The following is a 23,547-nucleotide window of genomic DNA, read 5'->3' as shown; positions in this document are numbered from 1 at the left end:
ACAGGATATTGACTGCTAGCTTAGGTTCAATTCTTTTCCAAATTTTGCTTCCAGAGCTAGAAGAACTTTCTAAAAGTCGTGCTTGTAAACCAATGCTTTTCAAGCTTCTATTGCTGCTAATTATCTTTCCACTACATGATTTTTTCAAGTTGCCTTCTGGTCCTTATTACTATTGGTGTGTTATTATAGAGCATAAAGTTACTTAATACAGCAAAAGATTCAACAACATTTGCAAAACTGATATAGAAAGAAGGACTGGATTCTAGACTGGTACAGCTGGTTTAAGGTATTTTAGAAGTAAATGAAATCAAATGAGAATTTATAATCCTTCCTGAGGTCTGGATTCCATCAGGCTAAACTCATTAGGCATTAAGGTGCAGGTGCAGCTAAATAAAGGATTGTTCTGCTTTTCTTAATACCATAGATTCACATCTTAAGTTCAAAATAAAAGTCTTTTAAGAGCACATGTATACATTGTGCATCTACTGGCAGCACTTGAAAGAGAACGTTCAGCTGATGGAATCTTCAAATGCCTCATTTTTGTCAAAGGAATGTGCCCGCTTCTTCGCTGGCCGTGATAAGGGACACAAGCAGAGAAAGGACTGCAAATTGGCCTCTTAGTGCTTATTCATTTCATTTGCATCAGGCTTCCTTTTATCTACTGAACAGCTGCCCAAATAAATAACGTAAATCTAATTAATCCTCCTTTAGTAATGTATTGCCACAATACCAGCAGCTCCCCAAATATCCCAAAGTTTGGGTCTACACCTGCACGGGCTTCCCGGGAGGAACACGGTGAGAGTCACATGTGCTGGGAACCGAGCCTTTTTTGTGGCTTACTCTGGTAAAAGAAAATAATCCAGGAACCAGTCTTCCAGGTTTGAAAGCATATGACTTGCTGGATTTCTTAGCTTAAATCCCAGATTCTGGTTTTGTTGAGAAAGGAGTTTGTGGGATATTACAAAATAACCAGCAGATATCAGCCGTTCGACCATCAGATAAGAATCTCAGCCTTCGATTGCAATCAGAACAATTTTGATGTGGAATGTACACAATCCGTTCTGTGCCGTAAGACCGCAATGGGCAGGACCTTTTGAGCTTGCCTATGCAATAACAAACATCTGCACATTTCTCGGGCGGGCAAGTGCTGGGAGAGGAGAGCTGCTGCCTGTGGTGGGGGCAAAAACTATTCAGGAGAAAGGTCCACGTGCCCTGGAGGGGAAAACCCTGCCAGAGCACAGCTCTTCTCTTGCGCCCATACTGTTAGCTCTGTTGCATATTTTTCAGGTGTTCTGCATATGGGAGGCCTGGTGATATGAACACAGTTTGTGAGGCTGGATTGTGAGATAGAAATACAGTGTTTGGGGGCATGGGAGGAAACATTTTGGAAAATAATGCTCAGAGACATCAATTACTGCTTAAACAGATATTCCAGAGTGCTTCATGACCCGTTTCACGTTTTCCTTTAAGATCATTGTGTTTCCTACGTGCTGCCAAGCTAGCTCAGAGCAGGTGGGGCACTGTGGCATTTTCCTGTTTTTGAAGCATGGGAACTGGGGACAAGGTCATCACCCAACAGTGAACTGATCCTTCCTACCCGGCACGGTACAGCGGCTCCCTGTCTTGTTGGCTGCAGTGGGACTCACAGCTTATGCACATGGCCTTTTGGCTTTCTAGGAAGGTTTCTGTGCAAGACAATTTTATTGAGAAACAGGCAGGGGATTGCTTAGTCTTTTAATAATGTGGTATATGGGGCTAAGAACCATCAATATTAAAGATCTGTAAGTGGATGACATCCATATATAGTTCTGCTGGTAGATGTAACATGCTACTGTCCTTGAGTGATGGCAAGTTTGTTATTTCAGAAATGTGCTCAGAAGACATAAGTACACGTGTAGAGAATGTGTGTGTGTCTCCTTTACGCTACAAACGTTGGTGGTCAGCGCTCCAGGCATAAAATCATCTGGGGGTTAGGAGATTTATCTTCCGTTTAATTCCCACCCACCATCTGCATTATACAAGAGGAATTTTTTTACGAGATAACACCATGAGTGCCATCAGCAGCACCTAGCCCTGCATACCACACTCGTGTAGCGTGGTGCTGGATTCCTTACGCTGAGCCTCCCGCTAGGGCTGGGCCATGCAGGCCTCCTGAGTCAGCCCCTAACAACAGCATTTGCTGTTTTGTTTTGTGGTGTTTTTTTGTGTTTTTTTTTGTCTTCAAACACAATTTTGCAATTGCAGTTCTGGGGTAAAAGATCAGCTGGCGTAATATACGCTCACGTCTTCACATCGCTTTGGTATGAATGAAGACAACACAGTTCCCGTCCTGTTGAGTGCAATTCTTAAAAATAGCACAGAGATGAGTGTGGCATTTAAAAAAGCGTCTCCCAAGAAGCAGGCACACAGATCACTCTTCTCCAGCTCAGTCTCTTGCCCACCAGCCACTGTTTTTGTGCTGGACTACAGCTGCCAATATGGGGAGGAAAAACTTTCAGACCATCAGACACGCTGATTTATGGTTTTCCCCAACTCTGCCATATTTTCAGTGAAACAACTCCCATGGTATGGTTGTGGACTAATGAGCACAATGACGGTTACTGTTTTCTAAAGAAATATTTGGGGTTTACTTGAGCATGTTTCTGGATTCTCTCATGTACTTCTGTGTCCCCTGTGCTAGGTTTTAATGTAGCATAATGGTCAGAGATCTGGGGCTACGGAGCCCAATATTCTTGTAATTCAATTATAATGCATGCCACCGAGTTGCAGGAACTGTTGTGTGCAGAGGTCAAAGCTGTGTTCACACCAATGAGAGAGGTTTTGCACCACATGTCCGATTACCTTCTCCTTTTCACCTGTCTTGGAAGACAAATGACTCAACATGCAGTGCTGAAATATCTTAATCTTCTGATTCGGCCCGAGATTTAGAGACTGGTTCCTAAAAGCTTCTTTCTGAGTTGAAGAGCAAGTCCTGTGCTGAGTGATTCTTTTTTAGCTCTTCTCTTCTGCAGTTTATTACAAGTATATTTGTGTAATTAGGGGGCCCAGTAGTAATGTTGTTAAAATACAAGTGGGCACATTTATTGTTTCCTCCAAAAGGAAACAACCAATCTCCAGCAGTTCTGGTTTTTCCCTGTCTCAACTGAACATTTACTGCTTTATGTAGCTAGCAGATCATGAGGCTAAAGTTACTTCTTCCCGCCCCCCCCCCCAATTTCTTTTTCTTAAATAGAAAAAATCCCCTCCTTTCTCTTAATGAATGCTGGATTTTTTAAGGATATGGTCAGAAAGGGGAACTTACACTCAGTATGTTTTTATAGTGCCACACAAGCTTCAGCAAAAGGGATGTGCAGAACTCTTTATAAAAGTCTGAAAAGTCCCTGTGGGATTATAATTACTGCACAGTAATAAACAAATAAAAGTAGCGAGATAAAAACGTTCAGAATATTTTGAATGATAGAAGCAATAAGTTTTAACCCTGACAACCAGGGAAGGAGCAGATTGCCAGCACCTACCAGCGTGTAGAACAGGTATTGTTAGGAATTGATCGCGGGTCGTGGTGGAGGATTGTTGTTCATGCTATTATAGGCACTTGGCTGGTGTAAATAAATCGTTGTTCGCGTGTTGGTACAAAAGCATTTGAACACTGCTAACTGGTAAGCACCATAATTCAGAATTTCTTAATTATCCTTTTTTTTTTTGTCTTCCATTTAACCGATAAACTTGAATTTGCTTTCCTTTGGGGTGCCAAAGGACTCCTTAAGCCAATGGGTGTTTCAGGTGCACGAGTAGGGACGTGCTGCCAGCCCTGCTCCCAGCCCTCACCCGGCAAGAGGCTTGTCTCTCCGTCTGAATTACAGCCCCCAACTACTGATGCTGTATTATTTTATGAGCATTTTTTAGTAGATCTCCCAGGGTTCTTTTGGTCTCTTTTAAAAAGTTTTACTGCCACTCTACTGTGGAAAGAACAATTGGTAAAATCGGAGGACCAAGGCAGCTGCAGCGGTGCCAACAAAGCGAGGTGGCTGAAGGCAGAATCTGGCCCAGTGGCCACAGTAAGAGTCAAAGCTCGACCAGGTTTACAAAACCTGGTGAAGACATCGTGCCAGATCCTCAGATGGTGTCAATTGTGGTGACTTGACTGCTGCGGTGGCCTTGTGCCAGCCTGCTCCAGCTGATGCCATCGGGGGCTCCTCGTGGAGGTGCAATTCAGACCAGCATCGTGCGCTGGGAGGCTGCAGCCTAATGAGAGGAAACTTTTTGCTCACTTGAAAGGCACTTGCGCACAACAGACAAAACTTTAAAACATGGTGCACCGCAAGATTATCAGCCTGATCAACGTGATTGTGTCCCCTCATCATAAATAGCCTCTCAAGGCACTGGCTCATTTTAATTATTATTTAGAGGAAAGCAGTGCCCTCTCTCCCCCCAGTCCCTTTTTTTTTTTTTTTTTTTTTTCTTTTTAAAAGGAAGGTAGCTTTTAAGAGCTTGCCATGAAGCTCTAAGTTAAAGGATTTTCTCTACTACAAAGCCTGCATAGTTTCCCAGGCCAGGTGGACCTGATAGTACTGACTGCATGCTGAAAAATCTCATCCCCACCCTTCAGGCACTTTAATTGTAAGCCTTTCCAGATACACTGGATAAACACTGTCAAAATGAACCTGAAAGGGTTGTTGTTGTTGTTTTAGCCCTTAAATAATTATGAGTTTGTCTGTCTAATTACAACATAATCTTCTTTAAACTTGGGTTATTTGCAGTATCTTTTTAATAAGGCAGAATCAGAAACAGTCCAAATCTGAAAGTTTACAGTTCTTCCACTTTAAGACACGGCAGAATTTTTACTCCTGTAAAATTTAATTCACCCTGATAACAGAAGAGTCTAGCTTGGAAGCTATTGCAGAAAGATAAAGATGATAAAGAATAGCGTGTGACCTCCGAGATGCAAAAGAAACTTAACACCCTACGGATAAAATTTTTCAAACAGTTTAGAAATAGTTTAAGGTAATTTACGGAAAGACTTGAGTGACAAAGCACATTACTTGAAGTGCCTTTCCTTCACTAGGCACTTTCTAAATTCTTTCTCTTTCATTTCTTTACTCTCAGGAGACTTTTAAATCCAGTGAACCAAAACAACACTTTGTTTGTTGGTATAGCGCAGCGCTGGCACAGATGGCAGACACTGCACCTGTTCCAATAAAACGGGAAAATTGGGAGATAAACCATAGCGCTCATTAACAGGAATCCACTGAAACATGAACAATTTGTATTTTGAATATCTTCCAGGAATAAAAAGAGAAGTACATAAACAGACCTTGTTTTCACCATCATCAGTTTAAAATTAATTTGTTAAATGGAACTTCACATTTGTTTCAGGTATGAAGACACTACGTACCACTGAAGAAACTATGATTGTGCTTGAATTTCTTTAAGAAATCAAATGATTTTATCTAGCCGCGCCTGTTCTTTTATGCAAAAATATTGGCAGTTTTAATCAAAATCAGTTAATCCTGTACATAGTTGTGGGAGCTTTTTTTACTTCCCCGCTTTCTCATGCTGAGTAATAGCACATTCTTACAATCTAGTGCATAATGGCGAGAAGAACAACATAAACAAAAGCCCTTCTGCTAATCTATTAATAAATAACTAGCATTGTGGGAGGTGGGGGGAACCATAGAGCTAGCTGGATGGTCAGCAACAAAATTCACTGCAAAATAGTTTTTTCTAGGCACAAGGAAAATGCTATGTAATATCTGATAGACTATTAAAAAAAAACTTAGAAGAAGCATGAAGTAATAGCTAAGCAAAGGATAAATTACTGCAAGCATTTGCCTTGATCATCAGTGTTTGTGCAGTTGTTCAACATCCCATATATCTCTCTCTATTTCTCTCACATATACACACAAGAATTAAATACAAAATGTCATGAAAATTCCTAAGTATCATTTAATGTTGGCAGCCCTGCACTGTAAAGCCATTTATATAAAACTGTGGTTGGCAGCTCTCACTCTTCCATGGGAACAAATTAACATTGGCATTCCAAACACAGGAAAGTAAGGAAATTAGAAACACAGTTTATATTTGGCCAGTGCTTTGAAATACTGTACCATGCTACTGATGTCAATTAATGAAAAGCAGAATTTTGCGGAGAGGGTCTGGTTTTGAAACACATTAACACACGTTAAACATGTTTGCACAGGAACCGGATTGTAAGCATCTCGGTTCCAAAACAATAAAGCAATTACACTAAAACTTGTAGTCTCAAAGTTGCCATTAATTCAATCCACTCAATCTGGATCACTAAAGGATTTTCACTGACTCCAACATGCAGTCGACACAAATGTTTAAAAGAGCCTGGATGGCACATTATTGCGGGGCCGGATCCTGCAGGCTTGCACATATGAGCTCTCACCCAAGATGGCTTATATGTAACCTGCTGTAAATCGGGACCGCGTATAAATAATGGGAGTGTACAACGTATCCCCAAATAAACAGCGCCTCAGCAAACTAGTTTTCGTCAACAAAATAAGGATTTCAGAAAGAGATATTTGAATTAGAATTGGCTTGAATTTTGCTACCTGCAGCTTTCTCTTAGCAAAGATGTTTACTGACAAAATCTTAAACACTTCTGGTTTTCACATGTGCACCAAAAAAAATCTAGATGGCAGTTTATCTCCTGGCACAGCTCCACTGCCTTCAATGGAATTACTCCAGCATGGAATTCGGCCCCGCAGTCTTTACAACACACTGTTTATTTGTACTGTGATTCAGATATTTTGATACCAGGAATCTTTCATCGCTGAAGTTTCTCCATATGAAATATGTCTTGTATTAAGAAATATCAGTTTCACATTTTTGTCAAACATTATTTGTTAAATTCTGTTTGTTGCATAGATGGGAATTCAGCTGTAGTTCAACAACAAGGGTTCGGCTAATAATGATAAGCAGTGACTAATAGGAGCTAGCTCGTGTTTTGATTGTTTGCAGTAAAGAAAACCTCCCTCAAAAACAATTTCAAGATTAGGAGAGAAAACTGTTTGAAGCTGTAGCAGAAACTACCGCATGCTCATTATTTCAACACAGGGGCATTTCTTTGGCCCAATTCTGTTCTCAATTGTGCTAGTGTAAATCAAGAGGGAGTTTATTGGAATTACTTTGGACACAGAGTTGTATAAATGAGACCATAGGGCCAGCTTCAGTAGAAATTCGACAATTTACACCAAATGAAGACCTAGCCAAGAATTTTCTCTTGGGTTTCCACTTTCCAAACATGTGCATGTGCAAAGCTTTATCCATGTGATTAGTCCTAGTGAGTAGTCCCATTTATTTCAAACATTTGTAGAATGAGGATCTTAACCCTGTAACTAATTCCAAAAGCTCACTAGTTTCCTTAGAAGTTCCTTCCCTTTAGAAAAGAAATATATTTTTATATAAAAGCTTCTATATCTATGTAATTAATTCCAAGTGGATATTTTGATGCAGACATCAGAGAGGATGACTACTACTGGAAGGGGCTTAAAATATCATGGTCTCTTAATGCTTGATATTAACAGGTAGTCTCTTTATCTGGCCTGCTATCAAAATTTGCTTACTTGTGCTCTTGCTCAGATGACTTCATCCATCATTGCAACTTCTCACTGGTATTCATCAAGTTAGAACAATTTAGATGTGTAAAACTAAATTTGTTATCATTTTAACCACAAATTAACAGTTTCTGTGTAAATATTAACATTTCCTCACTTGGTCCAAGGATTGAAGCCATAATGGCACTAACAGTATATTTGATTTAAACTAATTAAAAACAGAGGCTCTTGCAATTTAATATATTGATTTTACCAGTGGGACTTAAATCTTTTATAATAAGTATACACAGCTGCACCACTCACCCACCGCCACTTTTAAACCTAATCCCTGCATTCCTCCTGACAATAACATGACAGGATCCACACATCCCAGTATTAGCCTTAACCCCGGTGACACTGCCAGAATGTATTAAACTAAAACATAGCAGCGTCCTATTTAAAAGGAGCCTGTCAACAGCCCCGACTAGGCTTTAATAGTTATAATCTTGTTTTTAATTAATGTTTCCAACCACTTGTGTAACCTTCCCTCCCACATCTCTCCCCCCTACCCGAAAAAGCGTTTCAAGCTTATTTACAGAAGAAAAAGTAACGCCTGGCTTCGTGCTGCCTGCCCAGGGACCACTAAACCTCCTTTGCAAAAGGAGCGGTGGGGACGCACACGCGGGCACGCAACCAAAGCCGACGGCAAACAGGGCCGGGTGCTCGGAGAGGAGCGGGTCCTGCACGCTTCACTTGTGCCCAGCTCCTGTTACAAGCATCACAAGACTTGGCCATCAAGGCCCGTATCCTTCACAGCACTTTATAAGCCGTCGTGCTTTGGCTTTCAGACCGCAGATGCTTGTGGGGGCCTCGCCTCCGCAGGAGAGCCTGCGTGGGAGCGGTGCGGAGCCCCTGCTCTTCTGGCAGATGCCCCACAAAGGCAGGCGAGCAAAGGGGGACAATTTCCACATATTATTTTTTCCTTGCACGAGGACATCTCTCCTTGGCTACCTCAGTCCTTGGCTGACAGCTTCTCTGCTACCACTGCAGCCACAGGACGCAGGTAAATCGCTCGCTGCTGCTGTTTTGCCATCTTGCACCCGGCGATTTGGAAAGGAAGGAATTTCTCTCTACAACTAGCCGGACACTGAGGGAATACCTGCTAGTTCCATGCCACAGTCAGTGCAGTTCCTAAGTGTTGTTTGCTGCAGGCTTTCTACCGTAGCCATTCTTGTACCACCAAGCGCCGTATATATCCATACTGTCTAAAACAATTACAGGATGTACCTGTTAGGGCTTGAGAGGCTGTAACAGCACTAGGTGGAGGAGAAAGAAAAAGCCAAGGGCTTGGCCTAATGTATGGACAGACCCATGTGATCATGACCAGGCATTCAGGGCTAGCATTTAATCTGCTTTGTTTCAAGTGGGAAATATGTGAAGATCAAATAAGTTCAAATCCAGGTCAAATATCCTTGAAAATCTTTGATTTATATAAGCAGGAAAATGAGGTTTAAAAGAAGTGATTATGAAAGGGTTACTAAAAACACAGCTGTACGCGTACTCTTATATCTGAGGCTCTCCAAAGAAAAACTGTGTGACATCTATATTAACCTTTGGCTGTACACCAATGAAGGCCTGTAGTGAGCTGGAATGCAAGGCAGCCCCTTCCAAATTTTAACACAAGCCAGGTTACAGCTGCAAATGCCTGCAGCCCGTGCTCACTTTATAAAGTATTCCCCGAAGGAAATTTTTTAACTGTTATAGAATCTTTTTCTAATACCCTACAGTGTTAAAGCCTGTTATTAAAGGGCAAAGAGATGGTTCTCTATGCCAAACACTTGTCAACAAAAAGGATAGCCAGATGGTATGAAATAAAAGGAAACTTGGGGGCTCTTCAGCTTCTTGATTTACATTAACAAAAGCCACTTTCATGTGCTCCTTCCAAGAATGACTAATTCCCGTCGTCCCCCCCCCCCCATTTTTTTGCCAGGATTAAACAATGTTGTTCATTTTATAATCAACCATGAGACAAATTAACAAATTGCATATCACTTGTGCCGACTCTTTTAAAAAAATATTCTAAGCAAGTCTGTTTACCAAGTCAAGATTACCCACATAAGGACAACTCAATTATTTTTAGAAGAGAGGGTCTAAGTAATGTGGAGGATGTTTACTCCTTAGCTGCTGTTTATAAACTTGAAATTTAAACTCGTGCAAAAAATGTTTTGTGTCTTTTCAGTGCTTAAAATGGATCAGTTTGTAAACTTTATTTGGACAGGGTCTGAAGTGGAATTCCAGCTAATGAAATTAGAGTAATAAATTTTATAAAATTAGACGGTAATTAACTGACTAACTTCATCAGACCACTGTGGCTAAATTCTCTTTTAATTTACATGTAACTTCATTCTTGACACAAATACATTCCTCATCCATCTTAGCACAGGTGTAAGTTAAGACGAAACATAGCCTGTGAATTAACTGGTTATAAATCTAAATCTAATTAATTGTCAGGATTTTACAGTGATATTACAAGCTTAGTACAAAGCTCCCTGCAACATAACCCTGAAATGGAGCACCTGTATTTGGGTTCCTCCCTACCAATGCCCACTATAAATTCTTTGGAATAAATATACACAGAATCTCCATAGAAATCACTGTGTACTTTTTTTGTTGTTGGGTTGGAGGTTTTGTTTTTTTTTTTTGTACTATGTAGTGCAGTAAATCTTTCAACGTAAATCTTTATTTTTGTATTTTTTTTTCCTCTGAAGCTGTACAAGTAGGTAGGGAATATGAATAAAGAAAATATATATAGATAGATTTGCATTTGGAAGCCTGGAATAACAAGTTTAGTTTATTGAAATTTCTATATTATTTCTTTACTCATTTTTACTTCCTCCATTACTAAGATGAAAGTTTATTATGCTGTGCCACTTCCTCATTGTGATGGCTCTCCTATGGTAATAAAAGCCTACCTGCGAAACGCCGTGCTCGCAGAGTATCTCTTACAAAACTAGGACACAGCTTACTACAGTCTCATTTAGCAACTCAGTTCTGGTGTAAAAGGGATCATTGCAGAGAGTCTCCAGGAAAATACTGATCCTATAATAGATCTTATTTTCCCTGAATGGCATAGAAATCTGCACATATCGAAGCAGGTGTTGTATTTTACTATGCATGGAGCGAGTGGCTGGTCTAACTCATTAAAATGTCCATAAACAAGCCTGTCTTTGTCCTATAAAGATGAAAGACCGATGACTATAATGGGATGAAAGGTGTGCACGGTGATGAAGAAAGCTATTATAGATCTCCGTCCTTTTTAAACTCGTCCTGGCATGCACTGTTGACAAGGGAACAAAACAGTACAGATAAACCTCTGAAATGCGCCTTGCTGGTAATAATTCCACCTGTCTTTTTTAAAACTATTGGGTTTTGCCTGCGCTTTCTACTCTCCGACCATGCTGAGAATAAGTAAAATGATAATTAAGGATCTGAAATAATGCTTTCAGATTTCTAAGCCAACTACAAAGCCCAACAGGTTGAAATGCATCTATCCACTACCACCATCACATCACATCGGGACTTTGAGTGTGAACACTTTATACAGGTACAACCTGCTCCATAAAACATTCTTACTTAGACACATCCAATATTGTAATTTTTACTTCGCAGCTTATGGATCGATTCCAACTCCAATCACAAACCCTTTGTATTCAGAGTAACCTGGGACCTGAACATTAACTCCTTGTATGTAAAACTCCCACAGGCTGCAGGAAGGCTTCTCCGTATGTAGGAGGTGTGGGACTGAAGCGCTGCAGTTTCACCGATGAAAGGTCTGCAGTGAATAGCTCCACGCAGGAGGGGCACAGCTGCTTCCCCAGAGCTAAACTTCCTCCCACCAGGTACTTGCATATTTCACAAATGCTCCACTCTACTGAAATTCACAGAAGCGTGAATTTTGCTGTAGTTACTTCCAGTCCTTTGTCTTGTATGGGGGACTCTCCCTGCACACTGGGTGTACATGGTGTAGGACCCAAGGACCACAGGCAACAATGTCTGCAAGATCACTCTTATCTCCAAAGTTAAATATTTGACTGCCATTTGTACTTCTGGCTGCTCAAATATTTGATAATTTAAATGTATCATTGCCCATCAACTTAAGTATCTAGCAGTGATTAGGCAAACACGATAATTGTAAATGGAAAGTATCAGCACTCTCCAAGACCGCAGTCCTCGGGCCAAATGTAAATCGGGTTCCTGCTGTGAAGCTTATGGCATGTAATAAGGAGGTGCAGCTCACGCAAACTAGAGCTCTCGCACAGTGCTGTCTCCGTATCACGCAAGAACTGTGCTGGGATGGCTACCGTGGCCAGTAATTACTAACGCGTGTCATGGAGCCTTTGCAGCTACTGACAGTTTTCAGTTAGTCAACGGGCGGGGATTAGAGGGGTGGTGGTTTAATGTGCGCTGCCTCGGAAGCTCCAGACAGCCAAAGTGTCGGAACAGCGACCTCCACAAAGGCGGTAATGGATTTATCGATGAGGGGGGTGCCTGCAGTGCCTGGCGGGTTACGTGCTAGAGGTGTGCTCCTCTTGCTCTTGTCTTGGTTTGGGGCAAAGTTTGAGTTGATCTTGTTTTGCAAATACTATTCGCGTTCTGTCTTGAACTTGCAGGCACCCAATCTGTACGCGTGGTGGTTTCAGAGCTGCGCATGATGAGGTCTAAAAACGGATAGAGTGAACCAGGGTCTATAATTATATATTTAAAATAGAACGCTCGTCCTGACAGTGTTTTACTCAAATCCGGCCAAGTCAGTCCAAACGGGTGTGCAATCTACAGCAAGCAAATAGAAATCAGATTGGGCCGTGGCATCCAATTAGAGAGGCCTAGCGAGCCGCATACAAAGCATGCCAACTTTTGTATCATTTGCATAAACCCATCCACATGTGCTTGTGAAAAGAGGCAAGTTAGCTGCATAAACCGGGGTCAACAGAAAAAGCTGCAAGAGTAAATAAGGATTTACTGTGGAATCCCTCTTGAGCCGTTAGGGGAACACGTGCGAGCAGCTCGGCCCCTTCAGCCCGGGGAAGGCTGCGCCAGGACACCATTGGGTGCCGAGCACCTGGGCAGCCCCGGTGGCTCCGTGTCCCCAAGGCCACGAGCGGCGCCGTGCCCCACGCTCCTGCCTGGCTTTGCCGTCTTCCTTGGTGGTGCGGGATGCGGAACGGCCCCGCTAATTGTCCTGTTCAGTTCATACCTGCAAATCCCATTTCTGAGGTGCGGCACGTTAACTCTCAAAGGGAGAAGACAACAAAGGAACGTGGCGTGTCAGCACGCAGGGTGGAGCGCGGTGAGCGCCGGTGGCTGTCCGAGCGCCGCGGTGGAAGGATGGGGCGCTCTGCGCACCACTGCCTCGCCTCACCACGGCGTCGCCTGTCCGAGGGCCGCTACCTGCCCGTCCTCGCCCTGTGCCAACAGCTCCCTCCGGCCTCAGCAGGCCACCTGTGCCTCCCACCCGCGTCTGGGGCTCTGCGCTGGCCTCCCCCCGCCCGGTCCCCCCACGTTCGGCCTCGCCGAGGGCAGGCACTCACCCAAGTTGACGAAGCTCATGACCATGTCAGCCTCGGTGAGGAAGTTGCTGTCCTGCAGGCTGGCCAGGGGCGGCCCCTGGGTGCTGAAGATGGGCTTGTAGGGGTAGGAGAAGCCCTCTCCCTCCTCGGCCCCGGCCCCCGCCGCCCCCTCCTCGCCGGCCATGGCATTGTAGAGGTCCAGCATGAACATGGGGGCCGAGTTGTGCTTGCCGTGGAGGTGGGGCCGCGGGCGGTGCGGCAGGCCGAGGATGGAGAGGATCTCCCGCTGCATCTCGCGGCGCTCGGGGCCGCGCAGCCGGCGGTGGATGAAGCTGGAGTGCACCTCGTTGTCCACCGTGAAGTCGGCCAGGACGCAGCGCAGCCAGAGCGCGGGGGCGGCGGCGCCCAGCACCAGGAGCCAGGAGGCGGGCTGCCCGCGCCCCGCCGCCCGCATCGCGGCTGGCCGGCGGCCCCGGGGAGCCGCGGGGGGCTCGGGGGGCTCGGGGCTGCCCCGCCGAGGGGCGCTGCCCTCCACCATGCGCGCCGCCGGGGGCCGGAGCACGGTGCGGGGCGGATGCTCACTGCGGCGGCCGGCGGCCCCCCGGGAGGCTCCGCAGCCGGCTCATGGCCCGCAGGGGGCTGCCCGGTGGTCCCGGCCCATGGGACGGAGCGGAGAGGAGAGGGAAGGAGAGGAGAGGAGAGGAGGGGAGGGAGGGCGGCAGCGGCGAGCTGTGGCCGTGCGCGCAGTGGTGCTCGGCGGAGAGGCAGCGGGAGGGTGGCTCTGGTGGGAGGAGCAGGCTGGGGCAGCCAGGCGCTCTCTAGCCCGCTGCAAAGCGCCGGGGAGAGGAAAATCCCCGGCGCTGCCTAGAGGAGGAACAGCCCATCAGGTTGCTTTGTCGGGAGGGTCGCCGAGGCTGGCGGCTCGGGGGGGGCGGAAAGGGAGCCGGCCCCGAGTGGGTGCGTTGCGGGGAATGGCACTAAGGGGAGGACACGCCGGGAGGGCGCAGGGAAGGGGCGAGCACGTCGCCGCTGTGCCCGCACCGCACGCACACACCCCCTCGTTTTCTTTTTTTCTTTCTGGAGCACGGTTGCGGAGAGTCTGGCCAGGACAAACCCGACAAGAGCAAAGTGTTTCAGACGCGGTGATGGAGATGTACCCAGGCACACAGACGTGTGTGGCTGTGCGCACACAGCCCCGGTCACTTTTTCCAACTGGCAGCAAGGAGAGTTACTGGAGAAGGGTTAGAAACCCAGGGCTGAGGGGGCTCATCATTTAAGCATCATGAAAACAGCTGCGTTTACACGGCTTGGACCCATCAACCTGCGCAGGGGTACCGTACGCCACTGCATTACCCTGCTGTCGCCATCCCCTGTTCTTCTGCTGCCTGGCACGCAGCTTTGTGGCAGACTGGTTTGAAACTTGTCAACTTTTTAAAGCAGTGATTTCACTGTGTGTGTTTTTGTCTTATTTTAACTCAGTGCATAAAACATCTACAATAATGGAGTCCCCGCCCTGTTTAGTCTGGGTAGATGTCTACTGCAGCAGTAAATAAAATCTCAGATAAGAAATGTAGGCTACTGCTTCCCAAATCTTACTTGGAAAGCAAGAGGAAAGCAGGATGGAAGGGTTTATCAGTGACACTGAATCCAGCCCAAGGTAATTTCAGGAACCATGCATATGCAGTAAGTTTATGCCAACATTAAGATTCGTTCCCTAGGCAAAGGAGGAAGAAGAGGGGCAAGGGAGAAAGGAGGTCAGCACTGTTGTTGATTTGATAGCTCGTTCACCTGGTGTTTTCAGGTGAGAAATATCCAGTAGTATCCAGCACTAGATCCTGCATCTATTCTGGAAAAGTAAAATTCAGCCCTTCTCTGAGCTCATTATGATTAGATTCCTTGCATAAATGTCAGGTAACTAGTCCAGAGGTGCATGGGAAATGCACTGAATGATTTAGAGTGTTTGTGCGCGTCCATGTGTGCCTCTTAATAACAGGGAAACTGAGGGATGACATTGAAATGACTCAGAGCTATTGAAATAGTGGTGGAACCAGCGTTAAACTCCCAGCTCGGTCCTAAGACATGTTTAGGAATGAACTAAGCCAAGGGTTGGTGGGAGAAGAGAGGCTGTGCAGTCACAGCCACATTAGATAACACGAGAGCACTCGGAGGTGCTAACAGGGGGGCTCAGACGACACCCCCATGGCTGCCTTCCCTTTGCTCCCCGCTAATGACAAACCCCAAACCCAAGTAGCAGTGTTTTGGATGCCCAGCTAACATCAAACTCTAACATCTTCTGTACTTCCTGAGGAGCAGCACTAACCTGCTCTTAACCAGGCAGGTATTTGCCTAAATTACTCTCTTGCCTAGGGTGTGGTTTTTGACCAATTTAGCCTGATCTAAATCCAAGCTCCAGCTGAGAATGATGCCTTTTCCTCCTCCCACCCCAGCCTGGACCTGATACTGACACTTACATCCGCACACAGGTCAGGAAGACGATTCTGTTTTTTTTTTAAATAATCTTTCTTTAAATAATCTTTCTTAAACCATTTCTTATTTGTTTTTGCTGAGTTAATTTTCTGCTGGATCAGCTCCTTGATCTGACTGACTACACATGGGATTGCGCTGGAACCCGGGAGGCCACAGGAATGCACAGCTGGGGGCAAGGAGAGGGTGTCTGGGCTGGGCTGCCTTAGATTGGCTTAAACCGGTTGTGGAAGGGCAGGGACATGATTCAGCATCCCTCTGCCTTTCAGCTGCAGATAACTTGATTTCACTTTCTTTTTGTTCCTTGTAGGCAGTTGGTTCTTCTGAGTTTTGAGTGTTGGTCCTTGATCGCACAGTGGGGCAAGGAGACTTGCCTTCTGTGTGGACAAGGAGATTAAAAAATCTGTAAGGATGGAGCAGTGGACCCAAGAGCAGGTGTCCCTGCTTGCAGAACTGCTTACACCCAAAGTGCTGGTAGCACGTGTTTTCAAATTGAATAAGCTTCAGGTCAGTGTTGTGCTTTGAAATGACATTGCTCTTTGAGGGGGGGAAAAAAAAGAAAAATACAGTTTGAGAGTTTTGGATCCTGGCTCAGCACCTTAGGGTGTTGAAGCAATATGTGTCATGGAAGAAGCAGCAGAGGGAGAAATGTAAACCTTGAAACCTCTTGATTTGACAGATTTCTTGAAAACGTGATGTTTGAACCTATTTCCTTCCTGCTGAAGCAATCTATTTTTGTCCAAGATGAGATGGTTCCTGACTTAATTCAGGATATGTTCTTTAAAGATGGGGAAATACTAAAACTGTATCCTCTGCTTTCATAGGGATAGCTGATAATCCCTTCTAGCTGTGTTTTCTATGATCCTGTAGCACCAAGTGCAGCACTAAACAAACACATGGTAGTTTGCAGTGGGGGTACTCCTTGCATATATGCTTTAAAATGCGCAACACAAACACCATCTGGGAGTGTGAGATGAGAAAGGGAATCTGCTAAAGAATCATTTTTTTGAATGTGAGGTTCATGGCTATTGACTTCAGCTTGCTTTGGGGCACAACAAAGCAGCATTTATTCTGCTGCATACAATAAGGGATGGTGTAGCTCAAACTGCAGTGCTTCATTCCTCAGATCTAGGCTTGAATTTCAAATACCTTTCAAACAAGAAAGGTACAAACTGGATTGTCTTTCTCGTGGACAACGTCCTCCTCTTCCCTCCTTTCTTCCCCCTGCGTGAGCTCAGTCCTGCTTCCCGCAGGGTCGGTTCCGTGTAGACTGCTGAAATATTGGCACCCTTGTGCCATCTCCTTCTTCCTCCTCCTTCCTGGATCAATTAAGAAACCAGTTTTTCCTCTTGCTCTTCTCTGCTTGTCTTCTCCTTCCTGCTCTTCTTGAGAAGGAAAAGTAAATGCTTCTGATGAAGTAATCCCTGGTCGTTGGCACTTGTTGCTTCAGATAATTTCTGTAAAAACAAACTCCCTCTGTTTCTTGAGGTTCTGTGCAAGCCGCATTACGAATTGAGCAACTTTTTGATCTCTTTGAGCGTTGCGTGTGTGCCCTTATCTGATTTTTGTACCAGCTGCTGCCATTGTTTTTGTTTGTGTAGAAGCCGGTATACTTGGAAGTATCCCTTTAGGAGATAAAGGGGCTGGTTTTAAGACATGAAATGTACAGGTATGTGCTTGATGAACTTGTATGCACTGATATCATCATGTGCTCATATTAGGCAGTGTGCCAGTGGCAGAATTGGGCCATTTGCATTCAGTTTTAACATGTGGGCACTAAAAAGTATAGGTTCTGCTCACCAACTCATTTCGTGACTGCTTTCAGAAATCGGACACAAAGCATTTTTTCCTCGTTTTTGCTGAATCAGTTTCAAGCTCCTTGCCTTCCTACTTTGATGTCCTCTTTTTAACTTTAACCATGTTTCTTTCCCATTCTGTTTTGCATCTTCTCTCATTCGTCTTGAACAAAGTGCGAGCCCTAAATTATAGCAAACTTTTTTCTTCTTCCAAATGTTCCCACTAAAATAGCATGTGTTTGGGGAATTTTGAATTGTTCCTCTGGGCCCTGCACATGCAAAACACTTATATAACAAAAATAATAGCATTATTATTTGTATAAGAATGCATAATTAGCTTACATCTTTAATTATGCCATATTGGATTATCCTTATCAAATGTTTCTATTCATCTCCTCAGCATTATTGCTGAGAGCATATTCACCAAGATGAAAGTAATCGCATTACGGGTAAGCCATTGTATTAGCTCTAATCCAGGAATTTAAACAGATTGGGGTTGCACTGTGCTGAGTCGGACTATAGTGATTTTGGTGTAAAAATCAGGTATGGATCCTCACTGCTACCGGTCAGAGGAGAGTCAGAAATGAAACTTGTGTTTCTGGGTGTGAGGGACAGTACTACCTCTGGAGACAGGAGTGATAACAAAAATAATTTTGCATTTATGAAATGGGACTGATGCTGAATTCAACAACTGTGTAAGGTGGACAAAGTTCAGTACTTCAGAGTTCTTCACCTCACAAAACTACATCTCCATGGAGGTTCTTCTATTATTATTTACTTCAGAGAACATTAGAATTGAGTTTATAACATTGAAACATTTGTAGTATAATATTTGTCACACATCTATGTACAGTATGGGCTTGTGTAGGCCTATATTATATCTTATGGGTGTTTTGTATGTTTGTATGGGTGTTTGTATGTGGTCTGAATATGTGTGCATCCAGCAGTATACTTCAATTATGTCTTTATACATACGTAACTACTATATTTCTGTCGCATAGAGGTGCATGTGAGTATTGTTTAACACAGGACTGCTTTTAGGTCTGTATATTGCCAAAGCAGCACAAACAAAATTGAATTTAATTTTGCACTATTAAATTATTCTTCGTGCACTTGATTTGGTCAAAGCTTTTGGCATAAAACCAGGTATTTCCTTCACTGGTAGCAATGTAATCGGAACATCTGAAATCCTAGCCTTGGATTTGTGAAAGCCGGTGCTGAGGATATACTCGCATGTTAGGAGCAGGCTTAAGCCATGCTGCAGCTTCTTGGAAATGGGGCTCTGAAAGTCTGCCTAGATGTCATGTTTTCTTACAATAAAGGGTGGTCTTTGCTTCAACAGCTCATCATCAGATTATCAGGATTCTTCTTATTAACATATATTTATTTCTTCAAGAGTATTTTTAGTTCTCTGCTGTTTGTTTTCACTAGGGATATTTATTTATTTTTCAATCAGCTATGAACTAAAAGCATGTAAAATCTATTCATTGTTTCCAAAGTGAACAATAAGAGCTGATTCTGACCTGTAAAATGCAATGAGACACATTTGGATGGCTTTACTTTTTCTCTCCAGGCAGGTGCAGAGTAATACCTCAAAAGAACCATTATTTTGTGCCTTTATTCCAATGCGTACATAAATGCTTGCATAACCCTTGCACAGCTGCTGTACAAACTACTCATGCCACAAGTATTAGTAATCCTAGCAGGGGAGGTTGCATGGAAAATTGGGGTGTGTATGCTAAACCATATGTACCATGCCCCTGAATCATAAAACTTCTGTTGCTGGAGCAGAGAGGTTTTTGGAGGCTGGATTTTACAGGTCAGGAGGAAAGCAAGATTACACACAACAGCTGCACCCCACGATTTTTCTCCTGTTGAGCCTTATCTCACTTGTGCGTTCAAATGAGCAGGAAACAGAATTTGGTCCAACTTTATCTTAATTTGGTCTCAGCTTCTACTTTTATTTATTTCATTTCCATAGGAACAATTATTTTAGTAGTTTATTTTGAATACGTCTTAGAGCTGCTCAGATTGTAAATCTGTGCTGCCAATTCAGAGCCTCGTTGGGCTGCAGAGATACAATGTGCATTTTTTTGTCTCTGATTCTGCCCCTGAAATACCTTCCTTTGTATCTGTGATGCTTTGTAGGGGTGTCTCTGCACTGCTGTGAGCACCAAACTCCGTTTGCTGTTCTGCCCCAGCTCTGTGCGGCGTGAGGAGCAGGAGGCAATCTACCAGGGCTTTCGCAGCAGAAAATCATCAATCAGAAGTTTATGCTGGAGGCTTTTAAAATAATATGAAGGGACTGTTTCCTCTGCTGGTGTAAATTGGCATAGCACCATTTGAGAAAACAGAAGTGTGCTTATTTACACCAGCAGAGGAACTAACTGGGTTGTTCCAGTACACAGAGTAGTTGGTATTACCGCTGATCTTTTTGTGGCAGAGACTTCAGTTGTACGTGTATCACTATAATAGTTTACTTTTCTGAGACTGGGACTTCTAGGTTTTCAATCAGAAACCTTTTTGCTTTCTAGGCGGTGCTTAGCATGCCCTGAGTTTGCTTTGTAAAGTGCATCCTTTCAGCATTCATCCGAAGCCTTTTCTACAGTTGCCTGAGCCCCATAGGCACGTATATACTGTTAGACTATTAAGATAATTTTTCAGTTAAGACATCGTCAAACTGCAAGCAGGACAATAGAAACAAAACCCCTTTTGTTCTGACTAAACTGTTCCTAATGACCCCCTCTATAAACAGTGGCACCAGCGGAGGTCTCAACAAGACTCTTCATTGAGACCCCTTTCAAAAGGACAAGCAGAGCAGAACATGGGGCAGAAACTTTCAGAGAGTTACTGCACTTTGCTCCGCTTTGGTGGTCTGACCACAAGAGAGAATCTGTTGTTTTTGTTGTCCGAGACACCCAAAAATAATAATTTAAAAGCATGAATTTCCACAATTAGCATCCTATAAAGACTATTAAATATTTGGATTGTCCAGAAAAGAGCAGAAGGAAACTGTTTGTTTGCTTGTTTGTTTACTTAAATCAAGGGGCTATAAAGTATTCTCATGAACTCCATACAAAAGATTTATTATTATTATTATTATTATTATCATCATCATTATTCTGGAGAAGGAGGTTAGTTAATTTACCTGCTAATCTCATATGAAAATAAAAACATAAAGTCCAAAGAAATTAAGATTTGTACGCTCCAGTAAGATCCTTGCATTTTTCTGGGGGTAAAAATTATCTTTGGGAATGATGTGTGCTTGTCATGAGCTCTGAGCAGGGGAGAGGTTTCTGTTGCTTAATGTCTACAGAAATTGGAGCTATGGTGAAGGATTGAAACCACTAAAAACAAAACTCCTGTTCTTTTATGTAGGTAACTGTCGGATGCTCCATATAGATGACTGTAGCATAGAGTGTGTCTTCATGCAGTTGAAGGCTATGGAGATTATGAATCATTTCCTGATTAGTTCTGTCCCTGTTTCTGTGTCCTGAATGCATCAGAACAATAGCATGGAAGACCTTCCATTTAAACAAAAACCTATTTACAGAGCATCTTCATTGTATGTAATTGGGAAGTGTTGATAGGTCAGACAGCAAGACTCCGTGATTTGGGAATTACATCGATTACATTTGCGAATAGAAATGTCAGTTTCTTCTGAAAGAAGCTGGAATTTGTGTTCTGACATCTGATTTACTAGGGATATTTCTAACAGTGCACGGACTACTGCATCAGTTGCAAACGGATAGGAAGGGATCATGGAAGGAGAAGAGAGAACATCCATTAAGACGAGAACCACATACTCTGAGTAAAGGCTAAATCACGGAGACGTTCCTCCTACGAGATCCGGAACACCCCCAAGTCTCCACAGTGCTGTGGAGGGCTGGGGGCACCCTGTAATTTGCGGGAAGTGCTGAGCTGGTTCCAGCTTTGGGCTTCTCCTCCTTGCGCGTGGGCACAGTGACCCTGCTCTTCCTTCACAGGAGGTTGGGATGGAAGGTTTCAGCGTGCCTGGGAAAGAGGAAGGATCTGGGTAGGAGCAGGATACTGAGAGAAAGAGAAACGTCAAGGAAATCTTTAAGAAATTTCCAGTAGAAACAAAAGGATCTTTGTGAAAGATGCTGTTAGCAAGCCTAATAGGAGGAATGGGGATGTAAAATGAATTGAGAGGGTTTACAAGTTGTACAGAATTGTTCTCAGCCTTGAGGCAAGAACAAAACACGGAGCGCTTACTGCTTACTATATTTGGTATGTATGGAAGAGCAGTTTGGACATCGAGGGAGCTAATAAAATGCAGAGTCTAATTTGTCCCTCCCCTGCACGCTGTGTCAGTGCGCTAGGGACAGAGAAAATATTTCTGTTAAAGGACAATTCTGAGGAAGAACAACTGAGGCTTGACCTGGCCTTTTGTGGAAAAGGATTGGTTTTCACTGCAGCTTAGTATAGGTCCACAAGTATGTGCAGATCTATTCCATGGATGCAATTTTATTCTTATGTCTATGCATGTAGGCATTGTACTGAGTGATGGAGATCACATTTTCAGCACTAAATATGTAACTAATTTGATAGCACGACTGTACAGAATTAATTTCATCACACCTTTCCACAAAAATCTGCATTTAAGGATTGCTTTTACTGAAAAATTCTGAAAAAGGGTTAAATGTATCTGACTAAAATCTGCTGCCTTTAGCTCACAGACTTCCCAGTTGAAAATGCCAGGTGGATGGGCTGAAAAAAAACACCTTGTTTTCTGAATTCATCTACAGACACTCGTAGGAATTAATTTATTGGAATAAATGAACATATGGATTTCTGTTTTCAATGTCATGTAAAACAGATTTTGTTTAATGATTTTACTAGAGACTGTAATGTTTAGGGGTCATATTAGAGATGTCGTAATTGTTAATTATGGAGAACAACAGTCTCAAAGATTTTTTCGCCTAGTTCTCATGTGATTGCATTAGGGTAACGATGAGGATAAAGGTTACAACACGGACTTCATATTAACTTTGATGCAAAATTGCTTTCTCTTGAATGTGATGAATGTGGTTATACATGAATCTTCTGAGCCCAAGTATTCTTCTTAAACAGTGATGCTGCCTTTCGTGCAGTTTTGTGATTCTCTTAGATTTTAATATTGTTAGTTGTTGTTTATTCCAGTGTATATAAATGTTTATTGCAAGCTTTCCACCGTATAATAGCAACAATAAGACACAGGTATATTGGTATAAAACAGTGGTCTTTAAAATTTTCTGATCTGCAGACTTTGGAGGCAGCCAATTCTTTATGTCATATCAAAGCCATCTGTCTTCTTTACCTTTTTGGATCCCTGTAAAAGCAGTTCATGGGCCCCAAAACCTGGTGAAACACACTTTAAAAACATTGATATAGGAGAATATAGAAAGCACAAATCAAATTATTTTTGCCTATGCAAAAGGGAAATGTCTCTCATCTAAAGGCCAGCAACTTGGATGAAGTTATAAGAGACAAAAATGAATCAAAGAGTTAAGGGTGGTGCACTGAGAATTAGGGTTGTCCAGAAACAAAAAAAAAAAATCTAGTATGTAAAAAAAAAAAAATTAACGGTTTTGACATTTGTTTTAGATTTGTCACAGAATGATTTAAAAAACAAAACATGAATAGAAAGAATGAGACATCCCAGAATAGCCAACATCCAGTGGCTAGGGTATTTACTTGGGCCATATCCAAGCAGTGCTTTATGGGATTTGGAGCAGACATTTGACATAATGTTTTCAACGTTATTTTTGTCAGACAAATTTGGGCTCTGAAGTGGATTGAAAAAGAGCTTAGTTGGAGTCTCGTACTTTGTAGGTGTGACTTAGATGCCACGCTATTTGGTTGTAGGGAAATTCATAAATTCATAAGGAATATGTAGAGCAAAATATAAAAAGATGTTGATGACTTTCTCTCAGCTAATACTGAAACTAAGTTAAGTTGTTTGTGGGGATAAGACAGAAAATGTGCTGGGGTGAAATTTCAGTTCTTCTCCTTTGCTTTGCAGACGTGGATCTTGCAATCTGGGCTCCACTGGACACACGTGTTCAGCTTTTCTTTCTGGTTTAGCCTCTGCTCCTGCCAACCTCCCACTATTTCATATTCCTTCCTTCCTGCGGTCTT

At 43.2% G+C, this 23,547-nt stretch overlaps 2 protein-coding genes across 3 annotated transcripts in view; one reads left to right on the top strand and one right to left on the bottom strand.

Moving 5' to 3' along the window:
* The window catches only part of BMP7 (bone morphogenetic protein 7), a 46,006-nt gene extending 32,133 nt beyond the window's left edge, over positions 1-13,873 (bottom strand). Inside the window, exon 1 of the mRNA XM_083801820.1 lies at positions 13,148-13,873. Coding sequence (XP_083657946.1) covers positions 13,148-13,664 — 517 coding nt within the window. The 5' untranslated portion in view covers positions 13,665-13,873. The remainder of the gene's footprint in view (positions 1-13,147) is intronic.
* SPO11 (SPO11 initiator of meiotic double strand breaks) overlaps positions 1-23,547 on the top strand; it is a 331,627-nt gene that overhangs the window by 276,245 nt on the left and 31,835 nt on the right. Inside the window, exon 1 of one of the 2 annotated variants that reach the window (XM_083801834.1) lies at positions 14,186-15,609. The exons of the other annotated variant lie outside the window; for it this stretch is intronic. The gene's annotated coding sequence lies outside the window, so the exon portion shown is untranslated. Of the gene's footprint in view, positions 1-14,185; positions 15,610-23,547 lie in introns of those variants that run through there. 2 annotated transcript variants of the gene reach the window in all.

The sequence above is a fragment of the Anser anser genome (genome assembly GCF_964211835.1).
Source record: "Anser anser genome assembly, chromosome: 16".
In the NCBI taxonomy this organism is placed as follows: domain Eukaryota; kingdom Metazoa; phylum Chordata; class Aves; order Anseriformes; family Anatidae; genus Anser; species Anser anser.
Note: the sequence above shows the minus strand (reverse complement) of the source record. Positions and strands in the feature narration are given on the sequence as shown.